The 19,696-nt window shown below is 35.5% G+C and overlaps 1 protein-coding gene across 2 annotated transcripts in view; it reads left to right on the top strand.

Annotated features, from left to right (window-relative positions):
* The window catches only part of MOXD1 (monooxygenase DBH like 1), an 85,303-nt gene that overhangs the window by 11,080 nt on the left and 54,527 nt on the right, over window positions 1–19,696 (top strand). For both annotated transcript variants that reach the window (XM_024122550.3, XM_024122549.3), the window contains exons 2-4: window positions 11,974–12,120; window positions 13,757–13,924; window positions 14,060–14,143. In XM_024122550.3, coding sequence (XP_023978318.1) covers window positions 11,974–12,120; window positions 13,757–13,924; window positions 14,060–14,143 — 399 coding nt within the window. The remainder of the gene's footprint in view (window positions 1–11,973; window positions 12,121–13,756; window positions 13,925–14,059; window positions 14,144–19,696) is intronic.

Raw genomic sequence — 19,696 nt, forward strand, 5'->3', positions numbered from 1 at the left:
ACATGCTGAAACGAGAGCAGCAATGGAAGAACTGTGGGTAGTGGTGTATTTTACAACATGCTGAGCCAGAAATCTCCCTCCTCCTCATAGCCCTCTACCATTCCTACACACCTTTTGTCAGTCGGTACTAGCTGCTATATTTCTAAGCAACAGGAATATCTGCCCACACAGAGTCTAAAATTCATAAGTTATATATGGCCACAGGGCATTAAAGGAATATTAATAAATGAAAGTCTTAGATAATTTCTCAGCCTGTTCAAGAAGCGTGTTCTGCTCTAAAATCTTTTTTTAGAATTACCAGTGACAAAATGGACTCCCTTTGTATTTGGAAAAATTCTGAAGTGTCTTTCTAGTTACATAAATAGATATTCTTTTCCTTCCCTCCTTCATTTTCCAAGGTTACTAATAAGAAGTGAAATGCCCTAAAGCTATAGCTGCAGTAGGGAGAAGGAGGAAAGGAGTAGGAGTGGTGGATAATTAGTGTTTTATTAGGGTGTGGGTGGGACATTTACAGGTTGATGAGTATGTCAGTGCTGGCACAATCTTCCTGAGGGACCAGGAAAGAGTCCATGTGCCTGGCAGGTCCTCAGGAAATACCTGCTGAGCAGCTAAAAGCAGGAAGTCCTGCTCTGAATCCCAGCACTGCTTGCTACTTACTCCTTGTGTGGCCCTCGGCAAACTCCTTAACGCCTCTGTCACTTAAGTGACAGTTCCCTTTATGAAGAAGGGAATTATATCTAACGCATGGGGTTTTTGTGAGGATTAAATGAAATAGGCATGTAAAGCTCTTAGCAGAGTATGTGGCACATTAAAAATAATCAATAAATACAAGGTATTATTATAATGAGTCACTTAGTGAAATATCAGAATTGTCAGCTGATTACATGGAGAGAAATGTCCCAGATTTTCGACTTGGGGAAAAATATCTACTGAAGGAATAGATGGGGGAGATTCATAGTAATTTTTGAGGAAATTCAAGGACAAACTTTAAGCAACTGGTTTGTGAATGCTTGGCCCTAAGCAGTTGGTTTGTGGCTTGAGGTCAGCATGGTTTCAATAAACACAAGTTATACTCACAAGACTGCATTTGCTTTTGCATTTGATTTGCTGAACCAACCTGTAGTTGTGGTAATAAATCAATGGTGTGTCTGAATGATTCTAAAGTAATTGGCAGGTCTCTTAGGATGTCACAACATGTTGATAACAGACTGCCTACATTAGTCCACAGAATAAGGACTCAAAAGATAGTGATATATTAAAATAACGGAAGGAAACTAAAAGTTAAAAATTCACTGAGAATACAAATAAAGTTAAATACTTGGTTTAAAGATTAGTTGTGTATGTACAAAATGTGTAAAATTGGACTTAATTGGAATTCGTATGAAAAAGGTCTAAATATTAGTTCTTAAGCTCAGAAGATGTGCTTGTTGAACACAAATATGCAATATTAGCCTATAAACTCTACGTTTACATCAAGGGAAGTAATACTGACATTGTAATCTGTACTAGGCTAATGGTAACAGAAGATACCTTCTTGAATAACTTCTTTAAAGGATGTGTGGGTGAGCTGGATCATTCTAAAGGAGAATTACAAGGATGATTGAAATCTCTGGAAATTGGGGTACTTGAGTAATGGGAGACCACTGGCAATGTTTGCTTGGAAAAAGAACAATTAGAAAAGACATGATCATTGCCTTTGAAATAGTGGACAGTCTTCCTCAAGAAATATGGATTAGATGCTACCTATTAGGTTCCAGAAGGAAGAAAAAAGGCCCAATTAGTATACTCTATTTTAGGTTAGTATAAGAAATACATTTCTGACCATCAGAGGTATTAAAATTGAATGAGTTGCCTTGTGAGATTGTAAACTCATGAGCTTTGTCACTGGAGGTATTGAATACTGTGTGATCCTCTCTTAAAAACATTTTTGCGAGAAATCCTTTTGATGGGAACTAGGATTAGGTATCCTTCAGGCTGTCTTCCAACTTGAGTGTGATGCTGAAAAGAAATTTACTCCACAATCTTGCTTTTAGGTTATTCTAGAAATTAACAGAAGGGAAGACATTAGCAACTATGAAACTGTCTATGTTGTTTTTTCAACCTGCCTCAAGAAGGTCTGTTGTCTGTGTGGGTGTGCATTGAATCTTTACATTAGTTGTGAGAGTATATCATTTCTTTCCCTACTATATATTTCAGTATATTTGAATTATATTAGTGAATATATGTTAATCATATATAGTGAATATGTATTGGTTTTGAAACCGAAAAAATGAAAAAAAGAATGTCTTATGACTTGTATATACTCAAAAGAATTTGGAGGGCTTCAGGAGCCTTTATATTCAAGGCTGAATATAAAGTCGGTAAGTTTCGGAAGCCTGGTTGATGCATTTTTTTGATCTAAGAACAGTCTACATATTCTCTGCCTCCTGACCTTCTCACCTGGAGGTCTAGGTAGCATCTTAAATCTGCTTCTTCCCCAGCCTTCCCCATCTCAGTAAATGGCACCTCCGGGTACCTCCAGTCAAAAATTAGGGGTCATCCTTGTTTCTTCTCCTTTCTTCTTCCCACATATAAAACCCACCTCTTCAGATTCTATTGACTCTTCCTCCAAACTAAATCTAAAACCTGCCCATGTCCGACTTCAGTTTTACTACTACCACTCAAGCTTGAACCCCTGGGACCACTGTGTGACTCCTGTCTTCTGACCATGGCTCTTCTTTTTTCTTCTCTTCATTCTCCACACGGTAGCCACAGTAATACACACACACACACACACACACACACACGTATATATATATTTTCATGTCAATCAGAATATGTCACTTTCTGCTTCAAGCTCAAATAACTTCTATATAAGTTTTTAGTATTAAATCTGAACTCCCTATACTGACCTGTAAGGCGTTCACAACATCTGGGGCCTCATTTGATCCCTGTTGACCTCATTTTTCTGTTCCAGGCACTACAGCTCAGTCACCCCGGTTTTTATTTGCTCCACCAAACTGGATAAACCTCGCTTCGCCCCCTTCTAGGTCCTTTCCAATAGCTGCTCTCTCTTCCTGGACCTACTTCCTCCTCACTTTCCATGGCTGGCTCCTAACTGTAGTTTATTTCTCAAAGTAAGTCTCAGTGTCTCAGTGGTGACTTTTCTGATCCCTCAACCCAAAGGCTTTCCAATCTAGAATCTCTGTTTTATTTTCCTATAAGCACTTATCAAAATATTTTTGGTTATATTGTTATTTAAATTTAAAAAATTGTCTGCTTATCCTGCAACTCCACTGTCAGTTTGATTATAATAAGGACTTTGTCTTATACTGCCTATACTGTACAATCATGTGCTCTCAGCCCTACAACAGGGATGAGGAATAGTAGCCATGCAATAAAATATGTGTTGGAAAAAAGGAGAGGAAGAAGGCAGGAAGGAAGGGGCCTTCTCTTCAAAATTTATTCCTTTCATAAACTGGTCATGGAAAATTAAGAGAAGTCATCTAAATTATTTTAAAAATTAAAATGATGGAATACGGTGAAAGTGAAGTAACATCTTATGTCAATGGTAAGATTTGGAATTGTTTTTTCCATTGAAGTCTATTGTTAGAGATAGAGTCAAAGGTTTCATTTTACACTTTATCTGATAATTCTGTAATTATAGCAAAGTCTTAAATGACCCATATGAAAACTAAAATGAGATCATTGGCTGTGGGAGAAAATTCAGGATGTGTATTTCCAGAAGGTGGCACTTAAAGGACAAACAGATTGCTCAGGTGGGCCCCTCGTGGAACGCAAGCTAATAGGGCTCACACTTTGGTGTTCTGGCAGCCATTTAACAGATCCCTTCTTAGAGCTAGAGAGTTTCAGTTTTATCTGAAGTGGTTTCTGGAAGACAAGCCCCTTCTGTTTTGACATTCCTCTCAAATTTCCAAGATTAGTGAAGAAATAACTTATTAAAATCAGCTTATAATGAAATCTGCAGATTATGTTTATATAGTTTGTTTATACGGTTTTATGGTTTTTTAGGATCAAAGATTCTCTTGAACACAAAAATATCTATTATTATACTATCAATATTATTAAACTACCATAACACTTATTATAGAAATGCATATTACAAACAGGAATGTTTGAAGTAACAAGGCTTTTGTGATTTAGAAAAAGAAGAAAAACTACAAGCACCTGTTGAAGAAAATGATGACAGATGGTAACATTTTTCTCAAGGTTCCCTCTGCAGCTGTGCTTACATTCAGTTCCCCAGGCTGAACCGGGGTTTATTCATATCTTTTATTACACCCATAAGAGTTTTCACTTCATCCTGTTTAGCACAGCACCGGTCAAAGCTCTTTTCTGTTAACAGAGATTTTATTCAAGAGAGAAAGAAAAGACTGACAATGAGTGAGAACCAATTTCACATCTGTGTAATCATGCTTTTTAACGAGAGGTCGTAGCAATCTTGTGGATTGTCAAAGCTAGTGTTTTTGGTTTGTCATCTTAGTCTTTTTTTTTTTTTTTTGCGGTACGCGGGCCTCTCACTGTTGTGGCCTCTCCCGTTGCGGAGCACAGGCTCCGGACGCGCAGGCTCAGCGGCCATGGCTCACGGGCCCAGCCGCTCGGCGGCATGTGGTATCTTCCCGGGCCGGGGCACGAACCCGTGTCCCCTGCATCAGCAGGCAGACTCTCAACCACTGCGCCACCAGGGAAGCCCCTGTCATCTTAGTCTGAAGGTGGCAGTCAGTACTCTGGCTACCATGCGAAATTCTAATGCCAACTTCTGCTGATGCTGTCTTTACTATCGCCACACAGCATTTTGAAACCTCAGTAATACACTTTATCATTTATTTCAAAGCATAACATGTTCAAAAGGAAAAATATCCTGTGAGAATATACTTCAGAAGTAATATTTTATTTATTTTGAATTTATTTATTTATTTATTTATACAGCAGGTTCTTATTAGTCATCCATTTTATACACATCAGTGTATACATGTCAATCCCAATCTCCCAATTCATCACACCCCCACCCCCACCTCAACTTTCCCCCCCTGGTGTCCATACGTTTGTTCTCTACACCTGTGTCTCTATTTCTGCTTTGCAAACCGGTTCATCTAGAAGTAATATTTTTATGACACAACTGCAGGTTAATTTTATTTCCAGAGTCTAACTATCAACTCAGTTTTCAAAGGTAACAGCTAATATTTTATCTTTAAAAAGTATAAACAAGGTTAATACATGATTAATATAATAATCCACAATAAAAACAAAAAATAATAACCTCAGTGACAATTCATATTGAAGCTGATATTTATGCAGATATTTGAGTTAGAATATGATTGAAATCCACATAAAACCATTTATCTAGGGAAATATTACTTCACATTTCACTTTATAGAACATTAAAGATGAATAAGTACAAAGAAGAATAACTTCTGCATACCAGCTTTTATATTTACACAATTAAAACATCTACATATTTTTATTCTGAAATGCTTACAAAATCTCTATAGGATCATGATTCTCTGAATCCTCCTCAACCCTCTTGCCCTCATAAAGTCAATTTTTAATGATACTTAATCGGAACCTACTTTTATTTATCAGCATTTTATGTTACATTTATAATTTATAAATATGTTTAATACACATATCATACAATGAGATTTTTATAATGGCTGTTATTTTTATAATCAGACCATGACAATGAGAGTACACTGTGATCAATATTTCTGTTTTTATTTTATAAGTCTTGGAATATCAAACACTACAGCAAGGTGGCTGAGGAATGGCCTTCACCATGGATGTACGGTGAAGCTGCATCTGGCCCCATTTGCTAAATGGGATGGGGGAGTGGGAGAGAGGGGCACCATTTTGTTCGGATTCTAAAGGTGAAAAATCTGATAGTAAAACTGATCTGGAAAATTTCCTTAAATAGCCCATAAGTACTATACTGTATGGTTTTGTGAATTTAAATTTCTAGGTGATGTTATCAGTATTCAAATTCTTAATTGGTCAATGTTTTGCTGTTAATTTCATTCTCCATTTTTTTCCCCTAGAAGATGATAGTAACAAAATAAGTATTCCATTTAATTATCCCCTTGTATAACATTTATCTCTTTATCAGACTGTCAGGAAACCCTTAAACTCACTTAATATACTTTTTTTTGGTTTGGCCAATCCGCAGGATAAATTCTCAAGATTGTTCTCTGAGTGACTCGCTTTCTTTTCCTCCTTCCTTCTTCCTTTTTTCCTCCCTCCTGTCTCTCCTTCCTCCCAGGGAGAATAATTGAATGATAAGAAATTTGAGACCCAGATTTTTTTTGCCTTTTTCTCTCCTCTTGCCTCATTTAATTGTGCTTTAAGGTTTGCCAATATGCCATTTCTTACGGTATAATATTGACACCATCAATCCTGTGTTTGATTATAGTTCATGTATCTTCTTAATACAGGCTGAAGGAAGAAAGTAGGTGCTACTGCGGCATATTTTGCTCCCACCAAGTTAAACTGTTCCTTTACCACAAAGATGTGAATATCGGAGGATAGGTTATGGGTCCTTATCTTTTAGTTTCAAGATTATCCCCTCATTTAGATTTAGCAAAAGGAAAGGCAGGATTCTTCTTTCAAAACTGCACATATTTAATGAGGCTCTGCAATATGCAAGTTCCTCCATTAGGCACTGAGGATATAAATTAACATCAGAAAACATTCTAAAATAGGGTTTCTCTTTCCCAGATATGTTTTTTTTTAAATTTCTTTTAAATAGGTAGGGAATACCATCCTAGTGTAAAAGGATTTCAAAGAGCTGTTGCATGTATAAACTCTTTTTTTAAATGTTGATGTCAGTTTCATAAGATTCATGTCCATTTAGGGGCTAAAAGGTCATAACAGTGTTCCCAAATTTCAGTGCCAGATGTGTCTGCATCACACGTCATGCAGACCCAAACTCATTCTAGCATCTGGTTAAACACCTTCCACACCAGGTCTTAATCATATGTAAATATAATTGAGAGCAAATGGGAAAATAATCTATTGTTCCCTTTTTTTGTTCCATTTACAATGTGAACAACTTTTCTAAAGGTATAAATTTATAACTGGATTAACAGGACTAGCTGTCTATTTCTAGGCAATTACTACTGGTTGAGAAGATAATGCTGTGTCTAGAATATATTGCATGCAACACGGGAATGGAAATAGAGGAATAAAAGTTCAGAGAGGGAATGATCACTTCCAGTTGGAATGCTCAAAGAAAACTTCGTAGAGGAGATAGAATCATGAGTCTTGGAGAGAAGGAAGCATTTCAGTGGAGTTGTTTCAGTGGGTGGAGGTAGTGGAGTGGATATCTCAGTGGGGTGAAGAGAGTGGGGAGATAAAGAGGAAGAATGAACAAAAGCAAAGGGCTTGAAAAAGGTAGATTATTTGAGGGGAATAATAAATAGATAATAGAGATCATGTGGTGAGAGTTTTTTTTTTTAAGTCTTTATTGAATTTGTTACAATATATCTTCTGTTTTTGTGCTTTTGGTTTTTTGGCCATGAGGCATATGGGATCTTAGCTCCCCAACTAGGGATCGAACCTGCATCCCCTGCATTGGAAGGTGAGGTCTTAACCACTGGACCGCCAGGGAACTCCCATGTGGTGAGATTAATGATAGACACTCTGGAAAAACAGGTTAGGCTAAATTCTAGAGAAACTTGAATCTAAATTATAGAACTTTGCACTCTGTACTGTTGAATAAAATGTAATGACACATTGAGAGTGATGTTCAAGGAAGAACTTGACAAAAGTATGAGGTGATAGAATCTGAACTGAGATAGGAGAAGCTGAATGGAGCAGTAGTAAAAGCTGGGTTATTTTTTTAAAGGAGGAACTGATAGGAGCAGAGATTATCTGTGGAGATGTGAGTAGTAAAGGAAGAAGTTAATAAAGCTGTGGTTTTGAATTTGGATGGTTGGGAGAATGGCAGTACCAGGAAATAAAAATCCTTATAGATAAAGGGTGAATACAATTTTGGATACATTGCATGTGAAAAGACGGTAAGACTTCCAAGTGAAGGTATCCAATGGACTTTTGGGTATGTAATCCTGAATAAAGGTGATGATTGGAAACTCCTGGAGTAGATGAGATTCCCAAAGGATGAAAGATGAAGACAGTGTAGTATAATGTCAAGGACAGAAGTTCCATGACCGTAGTTAGGGAATGGGGATAACAGAGACAAACTGTCAGAGGCGGACAACCAACAATGGAACCTTCTGGAAGTGGGGAGTATGGACATCCTTGCCTTATTCCCAGGACTTACTTGTTGCCAAACTTAGTGGGGAAGAATTCAGCCTTTCATCATTAAGTGTGATATTAGCTATAGGTTTTTATAGATTCCTTTTATAAGGTTAAGGAAGTACCTTCTGTTGCTAGTTTACTGACAGATTTTGCCAAGAATAAATGTTTTAAATGGATTTTCTACATTATTGAGATGATTGTATGATTTTTTTCCTTTTTAGACTTTGGTATAATGAATTGCATTGATTGATTTTCTAACGTCAAATCAGCTCTGCATGGTCATAATATCTATTTTCTTTTTTTTTTTTAACATCATTGGGTTCTATTTGCTACTACGTATTTTTAAGAAAATTTGCAGCTAGGCCCATGAGAGATATTGATCTTTTTTGTAGTGTCTTTGATTTTGGTATCAGATTAATGCTGGCATCAAAAAATGAGTTAGGAAGTATTCCCTCCTCTTTTATCTTCTGGAAGAGTTTGTGAAGAATTGATATTACCTCTTCCTTAAATATTTGGTGAAATTCCAAGTGAAAACACTTTGGCTTAGAATTTTCTTTGTAGGAAGATTTTTACCCATAGGTAGACTATAGGGCTATTCAAAGTATCTGTTTCACTAAGTTTTGCTGGTTTGTGTCCTTCAAGTATTTTGCCTGTTTTTCATCTAATTTATTCAAGCTTTTTACATCAAGATGTGCATAAAATTATTAACCTCTTAATGTTTGTAGGATCTATTGTAATATTTCTTCTTCATTTCAATTACATCTATTTTTTTTCTGCTGGTCCCATTTACTCTTTGTTTTATATTTCTCTTTTCCTGCCTTATTTTAGATTGATTTTTTTATGATTCCATTAAGTAATATTATTTAGACTAGAAAGAAGGCAAGATGTGAGCTTTTATGTTTCATAACTGAAATTCTCTCAATGAAGGGAGAAGTATGATCATAAGCTAAGGGTGGGGAAATGTTGGCATATTATATAGAGAAGGTGTAGAATATTTGTCTTGGGAGGTCTCCCAGGAAGAGCAAGAGATTAACATGTGGATTTCCAAGCATTAGTAAGGGCACAGCTAATTAAACAGGTAACTGATAACACTATTTGGATAGCTAAGGTGTACAATGGTCAAATCTGAAGATGTCTCCAAATAGACCCTAAAAATTGGAGAATGCCAAGAAACTCTTATGGAATTACAGTGGTGATTAGGCTATTTCACATTTCAATTTTAGTTTTATTCAAACCCGTTCATATTTTCCCTCAATGAGGTTGAAGATATCAGCTTGTTTGAAGACAACCACATTTTTCCAGGAGTCCAGAACTTTGACGTAATTGGCATCTGTCTTTTCTGAATATTGAACACTCAGTGGTTTACATGAGGCAGATGAGCTCAAGGGATTTTCAGTAAGTCCTGAATGAAGTTTCTCCTTCTTTCTCATAGCTAAGTTATCTGAAAAGCCAGAAAAAGGTGGAATAGCTGAAAGGAATTGGTTTTGGTGAGTGGAAATAAAACAAATGGAAAATTGGCAAGCCAGCTGGATAATTTGTGGGACTAAGGTTTTGGAAACATATTTGCAAGACTAGGATAATTATTCTACTCTTTGAACTGCTTACATTTTGTACTGTGTTCCTTTTGTTCGCAAAAACTGTGACTGCTTGAATCACATAATGAAATGTGAGCTTGGTGTAAAGGCACAGTTAGTTTATCTAAATCCCTTGTTGTCCACAGGCATTGTTATTTCATTTACATACTGAAATCTATGTGATCAAAAGTGGGAAAACCATAGTATCATAGGAATATTTAATTTGAATTGCTTTCACAATTACAGCTGGTTCTCAGAAAAAAATTTTGGACAAACCCTGACTTCAGCAGTAGAAAAAGTAACATTTTATGTGAAAAAAACCTGATAAGATGATTTTGTAGCCAGAAAGATATAAACTAACCCGTCCTTTTCCAGCAGTGGCCACTATGATGTAGAACAGTAAAGAAAGGATACAGGCTTGGATCTGACTGCCTAGGTTTCAATACTGGCTTTACCACTTAGCAGCTGTGTGACCCTGGGCGAGATGCTAACCTCTTTGTGCTTCATTCTATCTCATACACTTGATCTGAAGATTAAATGAGTTAATACGTGTAACATGATTAAACTATAGAATGTACACAGTAAGTTGTAGTTGTTACCAGAGTGAAAGAGATTAGTTAGGCTCTGTGCATTACCGATAATGTGGGGTCTGAACAGTATCTAGATCTGGTACCCTGGATATCAAATTTACACACACTTGATAACTAATTTAAAAAGGTGCTAGGAGGGAATTCTCTGGTGGTCCAGCGGTTAGGACTCTGCGCTTCCACTGCAGGGGGCACGGGTATGATCCCTGGTTGGGGAACTAAGATCCCACATGCCGCACAGCCAAAAAAAAGAAAATAGATGCTAGGAATAGAAATGCCATATACCATCCATTTGAGTATGACAGTTATAGACAATTTAAAGTTCTTCTCTTGTACACTGTATTTTCTCTGTCAAGCATGATATCATTTCTTCAAATGTAATTTTAGTGTTAGAAAAACTAATTATAATTATGTTTCAACATGTGTATTCTAAATCAAGTCTTTGTGATTATCAAAAATAAAATATCCTTATGTACTGAAAAACCAGTATAATTACGGCAAATTTTGTGTCTTCTGTAAGTGATAAAAACTAACAACGTGATTTTTATAACTCTCAACATAGAAAGTTAATGGTAAAAAGCATGGAGAATATTTTCGGGAAAAACCAAACTCTAATTGCCGAAGAGGGAAGGAGATTGGCATTGAATGAGCTCTAACCATGGTTGGCAGTTTTTTCCCTCAAATACTATTTCACTTATTTATCTTTCAGAATCCACAAAATAAGTATGTATCATCTCAATTTTATTAATGTTAGAACAGAAGTTCAGAGTTTGACTTCAACAATTTGTCAAGACATTTCAGAGTAGGGCTGTGGGTCAGATCCTAGTCATTTGATCTCAAAGCCCATGCCCTCTCCATTGCATCTGTCTGCCTCCCAGAAGTGATCTTACACCATTGAACAAGCTTAGTATGAAAATTATAGCTGAACCACCAAAACAAAACGTCCCTAGCTTTTCAATATCTTATAATTCAACTAGTGTCATCTCTTTCCTTATTTTCCCATTGCATTTCATTTTAATAAACATATGCCATTAAAGCTCCTACTAAAACAACCTATAATCTCAGGATGGGTCTCCTTGCTTTTAGGAGTGCAGAAGGGAAGCACCACAAGGTATAACAGTGGAAAAGTGCTGACCCTGGCCCTGGTCCTGGTGTTGCCAAGAACTAGTTATTTCATTGGGAGCAAGCCATTTCACAGTGTTGAAGTTCTTTTCATTTGCAGAATGAGGAAAAAGTACTCAGCAATTGCGAATATTCATTCATTCCATCTCTTTCAATGTTCTGTGATACTATAAATCCATTACTGCCTTTTCCTGAAGGGCCAGAAGTTCAAAATATGGACCAGTTTCCTAGGGAACTGTCCCTAGTCCCAACTATGGAGTATCCCATACTCCAGCCCCTTGGAAATTCCCAGGACTTAAGAAATGACTATAAATACAGGGTTTTGTAATAAGCAAACTGAGAATTAATTTTTAAGGTGATATATGTATACTCTTAATCTAAATTATTTTCACCCTGAATTTAGGCATCCTAATTTTTCTTTTTCATATTTTCCACAGGATTATTTTACAAATGCAAATAGAGAATTGAAAAAAGATGTTCAGCAAGATTACCACCTAGAATATGCCATGGAAAATAGTACACACACAATAATTGAATTTACCAGAGAACTGCATACATGTGACATAAATGACAAGAGTATTACGGTAAGGAGTCTATCAGTGAATGCATGCATGAATAGATTGTACATTTACAATTGGGAAACACTTTACAGAATAAAAAGAAACAAATATTTTAAAATAACCGTTAACAGCAAAGTCACATAGTCTTCTTTGGAATATTTTTGAATTCTCTTTAGAAGCCACAAAAAAATCTAAGGCTATAAATTTCAATGAAGGCAATTTTTGTGTGAATCTAAAATTTTGAAGAGCTGTTTAAAGTGTGTGAGATTTTACCTATAAAAGGTTTTAGCTTCTTTATAAAGTTTTAAAATAGGTAATAGATAAAGGTTGGAAAAATTGTATTACACAAGAGAGAATTATGATACTGAATATTAGGCTGTAATTCATCTGAATTGTAACTGATTCATTTTTGTAAATTTCTAAAGTCAAGATGAATAGTAGACTGATGAAAATTGCCTGTCAACATATTATACAAGATTTCTTATTGTCAGACATCATGCAAAAATTAACATCTTTGTGCATATGCAAATTAGGTATTTAGAGGATCTAAAATTCATGTGGTACTTTGAAGGTTTCCATGAATTTCTTGAATCAATTTCATTTTGTATAGACCAACAAAATTATCATTTTTATTTGGTAAGTCAAAGCTTTAAAAATGGGAAAGTAAAAATCTGAAGCAAATTTGATTAACATTCAGCATAAAGGGTAAAAGAGGAAGAAGAAAAAACACATGCAAAGACATGGACCACTTTTTTATGTAATATACAGTGCAATTATACTTTAATTGGAGTAATAATTATAGTTGTTTGACTTAAAGAATATAGCTTTTAAAATAAATAGCTTTTGTTTTATTATTTATTTTCAAAGTTCTTATTACAAAGATCTGGCAAAGTCATCCTTATCTGTGGGGGGACTGAACTGTTTATACCCCAGCAAACCCTCCCCACTGCCCCACTGCCCTTTGGGCAATCTCTCATTTACTAAATGGAAACCGATTTCGCTTGACAGCGCTTTCCCTAGTTGGGATACCCCAGTCCCTAGGAGATTCCCAGGATTCATAAAATGACCATAGATAGATTCTAGGATAATAAACAAACCTAGAATCAGAAGTTCCTGCTGTATTTCCACTTTCTGTAAATTCATACATGTGAGTGGGCTAGTGTCTGGGAAAAATCTATTGTGAAAATAAAAATCCTGACCTGGGAAGTCATTTTAATCTTCATTGTATTTATTTGTTTTCCCTAAAATGTTCCATGGCATAAAAATAGGTTTTAATTTTCCCAAACCCCTGCTGCTTAACACGAGTATTTGCTTGGTAACTACTAGTTTGCTAGTTTGGAGGTTTAGCATGACAATGATTTACTGTTGCCGTAAGCATGAAAGCATAACTACTAAATCAATTGTCCTTCATTCTATTTTGGAACACATAATCTTGCATGGGGGAGATGATTTCTTCCAAAAAGGAACTCATCTATTTGGATTTTTAATGACTTAATCAGATTTACACAGTTCATGTGAGAGACCATATTGATGACTCCAAATGTCATTATTCTCTTTTTTGAGCTTCTGTATTCTGCTTTGAATAGAGTTCTTTAAACTCAATTCAATGGTAAGGAAAGTGCTCTCATGAGACATAATCATGCCCCTGTCTGATCACCAGGAGAGCACGGTGAGGGTGATCTGGGCCTACCACCACGAAGATGTGGGAGAAGCGGGTCCCAAGTACCACGAATCCAGTCGTGGTACCAAGAGTCTGCGGTTACTGAATCCTGAGAAAACCAATGTGTTGTCTACAGCCATACCATACTTTGACCTGGTAAATCAGGACGTAAGTTTTTTTTCAGGTTTTTATGGTTCTAGCGGTGGGTTTGTTGAAAGTGCATAATAGTTTTTAAATTATTGTTTTTAATAGAATGTCAAGAGAATGTGACTTTTGTCCCCCTCTCCTGTTTTTTTAAGACAGGTCCCCATCCCAAACAAAGGTACAACATATTGGTGCCAAATGTTTAAGATTCCTATGCTCCAGGAAAAACATCATGTAGTAAAGGTATGTGACTCACTCACAGGCTAAACTTAGTTTGTATGAACAGAGGAGAAATTGTTGTTCTTAAAATGAAAATAATATAAAATTTATAGAAATGATTTTCAGTTATTTAAAAGTTACCTAAAGAACAAGGAACTGGCTTATCTGACCCACACACTGTCCTAAAAGTCACTGAATTTAGTGAGAAACTCGGATTGTAGCTAGTATTTTGTGTTTTGTCTCCTAATTTTATATGTTTAAAGGTTAAAGTTTTGGGATGCATTTGTACACCTCTGGTTATTTCGTAGGCAACAATTCAACATTTGGAATGGTTGGAATTGCAATTTAAAATAATATATTTATGCATCAATAAATTCTGTCCGGGAAGTTCACATTCCCCAATATTGTTTGAGAATATCTGCTTCATTGAAAATACTGGATATTGTCATAAAAATAACGGTTACAGTATATTTTTGAAAACAGGAAAACAAGAAAATTGTAGTGAATTTCTACAGAGTTGAAAAACACAGAATGGGGTAATAAATAAAGCCTAATTTGCCTGTGGCATCTAATTCCCTCCCACCTCCTCTAGGGATAGGTCTCCCAAAACTTTGCGTCTAGTTAGTGACTGAACAAGTATTTAAAAAAATTTACAGGTACTTGGCTCTATGCTAGGAATTGTTTGGGCAGTTCCATGGAGGCTGAATATATGTTTCATGCTCTCAAAGAAGCTACAGTGAGATTGTAGGAGACGTGACCAAGACACAAGAAAGAATAAGATAGAATTAAATAGCGCACACAAAATACTGCAGACATTCAGAAGGCCAGACATTGCCGACTTTTTGTCCTCCCCCAGACTACGTAATGAAGTAGTGTGGATGTGAGAAAGGGGGAAACTTCTAGATTCTGAAATCTCGAGGGAAATATGCGGGTTCAAATAGCAAGTTGGCTCTTTAACTATGTAGTCTCAGATAAGTCACTCTGGGGTTGTGCTGCAGGCCCAGTTTCCTCATCTGTAAAAGAGGGTTATTCGTTCCACTTTTCCTACCAACCTCAAAGCATTCTGGCAAAGATGGAAACACTGAGCACATTCTATAAAGTGATTTAAATTTGTTAATTTCTAATGTATTTCTCCAGTGGCACAGATCTGCCTTTTGTTTACAGAATGATTCATAACTACTTAGAGAAACAAGAGGGGTAGGTTGAGGGAATGTTTATTGAATTAATAAGTAGTCCTAAATATTTGTAGGATATTTTTACAATCAGAAGACTTACCAACAGTGTGACTGTGGATGAGTCAATTCACCTCCATGCAATGTTAGTTTCTGTTTCTTGCATGTGAAAGAGGAATGCAAATTCTATTCTTACATACTTAATACAGTGCCTGAGTCCTTCCCTTAAACCAATGAAAAGTCTTTCTCAGAAAAGAGAATGGTATATTTATACATACTGTGTGTCATACATTACTATGTGTCGTTTGCAGTAAATTTAACTGCAACCTGGCTTAAGGGTCAAATGTAAAACTATAGGTTAAGCAAATGTTTCACAAACCAGGTCCTTGATTCATTTTTCAGTAAATGTTAATTGATAGGATGTAAAGTCCTTAACCACTTACATGAATGCATTTTTATTCTTGTTTTTATTAATGCTAATAATTAAGTTGAATGAAATAAACTGCCATCCCTTAAGTTGTCTACACTTAAGGGATGGCAGTATATGTTCTGACCCTCTATGTAGGGTATTTGCTTAGTACCTCATCCAAGAAGTCTTAGCTAGCTTTCCTGTCACAAGCATATCATAGTAAAACTCAGATATGTGTGCATCTATTATCTAAGGGTGTGCTTGGAATTAAGTACTTTCGGGTTCACATTGCTGTCTTCATAGGTATCAAGAGGGATCTCAGTGACTGGAAAGGCTTTGGAGCAGTTTGTTTTGTTTTGTTTTGCTTTGGTTTTTTTTTGCAGTGGTTGGAGATCTGTAAGATGACAAAAATTCTTTACCCTGAACAAGAGGGGATTTGAGGGAGGGGCGGCAGGTTGGAGAGCAAGGCTTCTACAGATTTTCGTTGTTGCAGGGCAGAGGGTTGGTGGCTAAAATTTTAAACTCTGTTATTATTCATGAATACCACTTATAGACTAGATTCCTGAGCTTGTTGGTAATCCCTAAAATATTTTAAGTCATTAAGTATTATGAAACATTTAACTCGCAAATGAACTCAAATAGGATAATATACAAAAAACAAGAAACACAAAAACAAGAGAAAGCTCTATTGGGAAAATAAATTGAAAATATATAGGTTGTATAAATTTTGAGATAGTCTTTCAAAAACAGTTTTAATTTGCAGCATCTGCCAGTTTACAATAAAATTTTAATAAATGTTCAAAGTAGAATTCATAGATTTCTAATTTACCTTAAGAAATTATCTAATTTCCGCTCTCTTTTCCTTAGCAGAGATGATTTCTAATAATTTGAGAAAAGTGTATCTTCTTTTCATAGAACCAAAGACTCCTATATTTCAAAAATCCATTGGCTAAGTGCTTCTCCTTATTCCTTATTTTATATCCCACACATTGGCTGCATGAAAAAGCCTCAGTCCTTCTCTGATACAAACAAAAAGTGCTTTCTCAGAAAAAAGAACATTGCTTTTGTATTGTATTATGTTGTGTGTCATTTGCAATGAGTTTTAAGAACATATTGATTACACTAGTATTATGAGAAATCAGTTGTATTCTCTGGACTCTATTTCAAAGCAAATGTGTATAATTGAAGTTTAAACGTTGATAGTATTGCCTAGTATACATTTAGTAGTTGTAATAACTATAAAACTAAGCAGGTAAATAAAATATATCAGTGGTTTGATCAATGAATACATTTAATAGAAATGACTAAAATTCAAAATACTAATTACAGCTTACATTTTAATCATAAAATGATAAAAATGATTTACTACTAAAGTACAAAATAATAAGGTAAATAATTTCTAAAATTATAACAAAGATAAATAGTTTTATCCGTAGGAAAGATGGGATTATGATATAAATTATTGGTCGTTCCAATTTACTTGTGATTGCAGTTTATTGATTTGTATTTTGATGCTTGCAAAATATGTCTAAAATTATGACTTGAAAATGTTGATGTTGTCAAATGACAGATATGGAGATTGTGAAAAAGAAAATTCTTGGTAAATTATATTAAAACCACACTTCTCATATGAGGTCATCTCTGTGTTTCTCTTGAGACCCACCCTTCAGCCCATCTCTTCATATGTAAGCATGACCCTATTTGAGCTTTGCCAAATATGTGATATTACCCCACATTTAAAATTTTTAGAGAAAGTGATTCTTTCCACTCTCTTTAGTCAATATAATATCATTATCCCAACTTATAGTAATGCTTGGATATACTCTGCTAGAAGCTGGGGCTGTCAGTTCGTTTAACACACTTTTTATTTTTCTTGAGGAGCGTTTAGTGTCAGGGGATTTTCCCCATAGATGAACTAAACTTCTCATTCATCTGTTTAAATCTGATGTGTCTTAATCAATTTAATAAATAGTTGTTGATGGCTTATTATGTTAAAGAGGAGGAAAAAGAAAAACAACCAGGTTGAATCACCATCCTTAGTCATCTCCCCTTAAAAGAGATGACTCCCTAATAGGGAGGCAGTAGGCGGGTTCTAGGCTTTGATGGGCCAGGGTTGAATCCCTTCTTTCTATTAGTCACTGAACGGCAGGAAAGTTATTAATCACATACAACTCAGTTTTACATGGGAATGATACTTTCCTGATGTGATTGTTTAGACTAAAGATTAAATAGCAGGTTTAAAAAAATTTTTATTAGCGCTTAGTACAGTATCTAACACAGGAGAGTTAATAAATTCATCTACTCTTATCAGTTCATTTATTTTCAGTTTTGCTCTCTGAATGACTTTTCATTGCAAACTACTATTTTGTGTGAAGTCCCAGAAAAGGACAAACATCATGCTAGAAGGTTGACTCTTGCTGAATTTTAAGAGAGGATTACTTTTACTAGTTGTGCGATCATGGGCAAAGTATTTACTGTCCTGTACTTCAGTTTCCTCATCTGGAAAAATGGATATAATAGTTCTCACCTAATAGGGTTGTCATGACCATTAAATGAATCAAAGGCATTTAATATTTGTAATTTAGAACAGGGCCTGGCACATAGTGTTTGTTAAATAAAGTAACTAAATAAAATTATGTTGATCACTAGTGATACACAGTGGCTAATCTGTTAAACATCTTGTTAGGTTTCTGGGTTTCTGAGGGATTCCAAACCAGCCAACCCTTTCTAGACAGTCAGAGTTCCAAATAAAACAGAGATTGTTGCTCATTTCATTTAGGGAGCGCACCTTGAGAACTCTCTGCTCAGGAGAAACGTGAAGTTGAGTGAAAAAAAACACTCATCATTCTCCTCTTCAGCAATCCACACAAGAAGTGAAATGCTGTGCTTTATACTTGTTACTGGACAGAATATCTTTCTTGCCATGAAATTAGATGCCGCTGTTCTCTTCCATTGCTGGCATCCATAAATCTGAGTGATTTAATTTGGGGAATGTTTCCTAGGATAAGAAAGTCTAAGCACAATTGACACTGAATAACCATGAAATGTCCTTGAAGCCAGAGTACTGCATAGCCATGAAATAGTCACTCAAAAATTGATTTTCCCATGCTAGACACACGGCATGAACCTTTGACTTTATATACTAAATTAAATGAACACTGCTGTCCAGTTTCCCTATTATGTTCATTCCTTCTTCTTTTTGAAATAGAAGGACGCCATCAAATGGAGAAATTTAGCATTAACACATTCTGAAACGTCAAGTGTGATAGTGGGTTTCTATTTCTGAAAATGTGTAAGACTTCAGGATTAAAGTTAGTAAAACTAGGAAATTCTCAGTGTCAAGCTACATGATTTGACAACTATTAGAATGATCTCTTCTCAGTCAGTGTATCTTCTTCCTTTTTTCCCTGAAATGATATTTCAAAATATATTTTAGTTGATGTGATTTTTTTGCCCCCTGATGGAAATAGCATTTTGGTTTGTCAACAGGATGCATTTTCACAGACTCCATGCTTTAGTTCTCATTCTTTCATTGTGTGTTTCACTTTACCCTGTGGCAGACTAGTAGGTGTTTGTTATTGACTGTTGACTGAACAGTTGTTTGTATTTTCACCCATTTTCATTCCAACTCTATAGTACTTTTTTGGGTTTCCTGGTGTTTCCCTTTTATCTTTTACTAATTCAGCCATATTTCCTAAAGGCAAACTTTAGCTCTTCAGATAGATCTATTTAGTATGTTGAAAGAAATTAGCTTTCAAAGTATGCTTCATGTAAAAATACTTTCCATTCCTTTTAAATACTTTGCAACACTATATGTGGTTATTACATTCTTAATACCAATGCATGACCACTGGCACCTGTGGATTTTATCACTGATTGACAAAACGGATGATTTTTGACCTTCTAGAAAAAAATCATGCTGTAAAAACATAAGAATCTTCTTCTTTGGGAATTTGTCATCCAAAATTTATAAATACCAACATACCAAAATAATTT

Source organism: Physeter macrocephalus, chromosome 10 (assembly GCF_002837175.3).
Source record: "Physeter macrocephalus isolate SW-GA chromosome 10, ASM283717v5, whole genome shotgun sequence".
Taxonomy (NCBI): Eukaryota; Metazoa; Chordata; class Mammalia; order Artiodactyla; family Physeteridae; genus Physeter; species Physeter macrocephalus.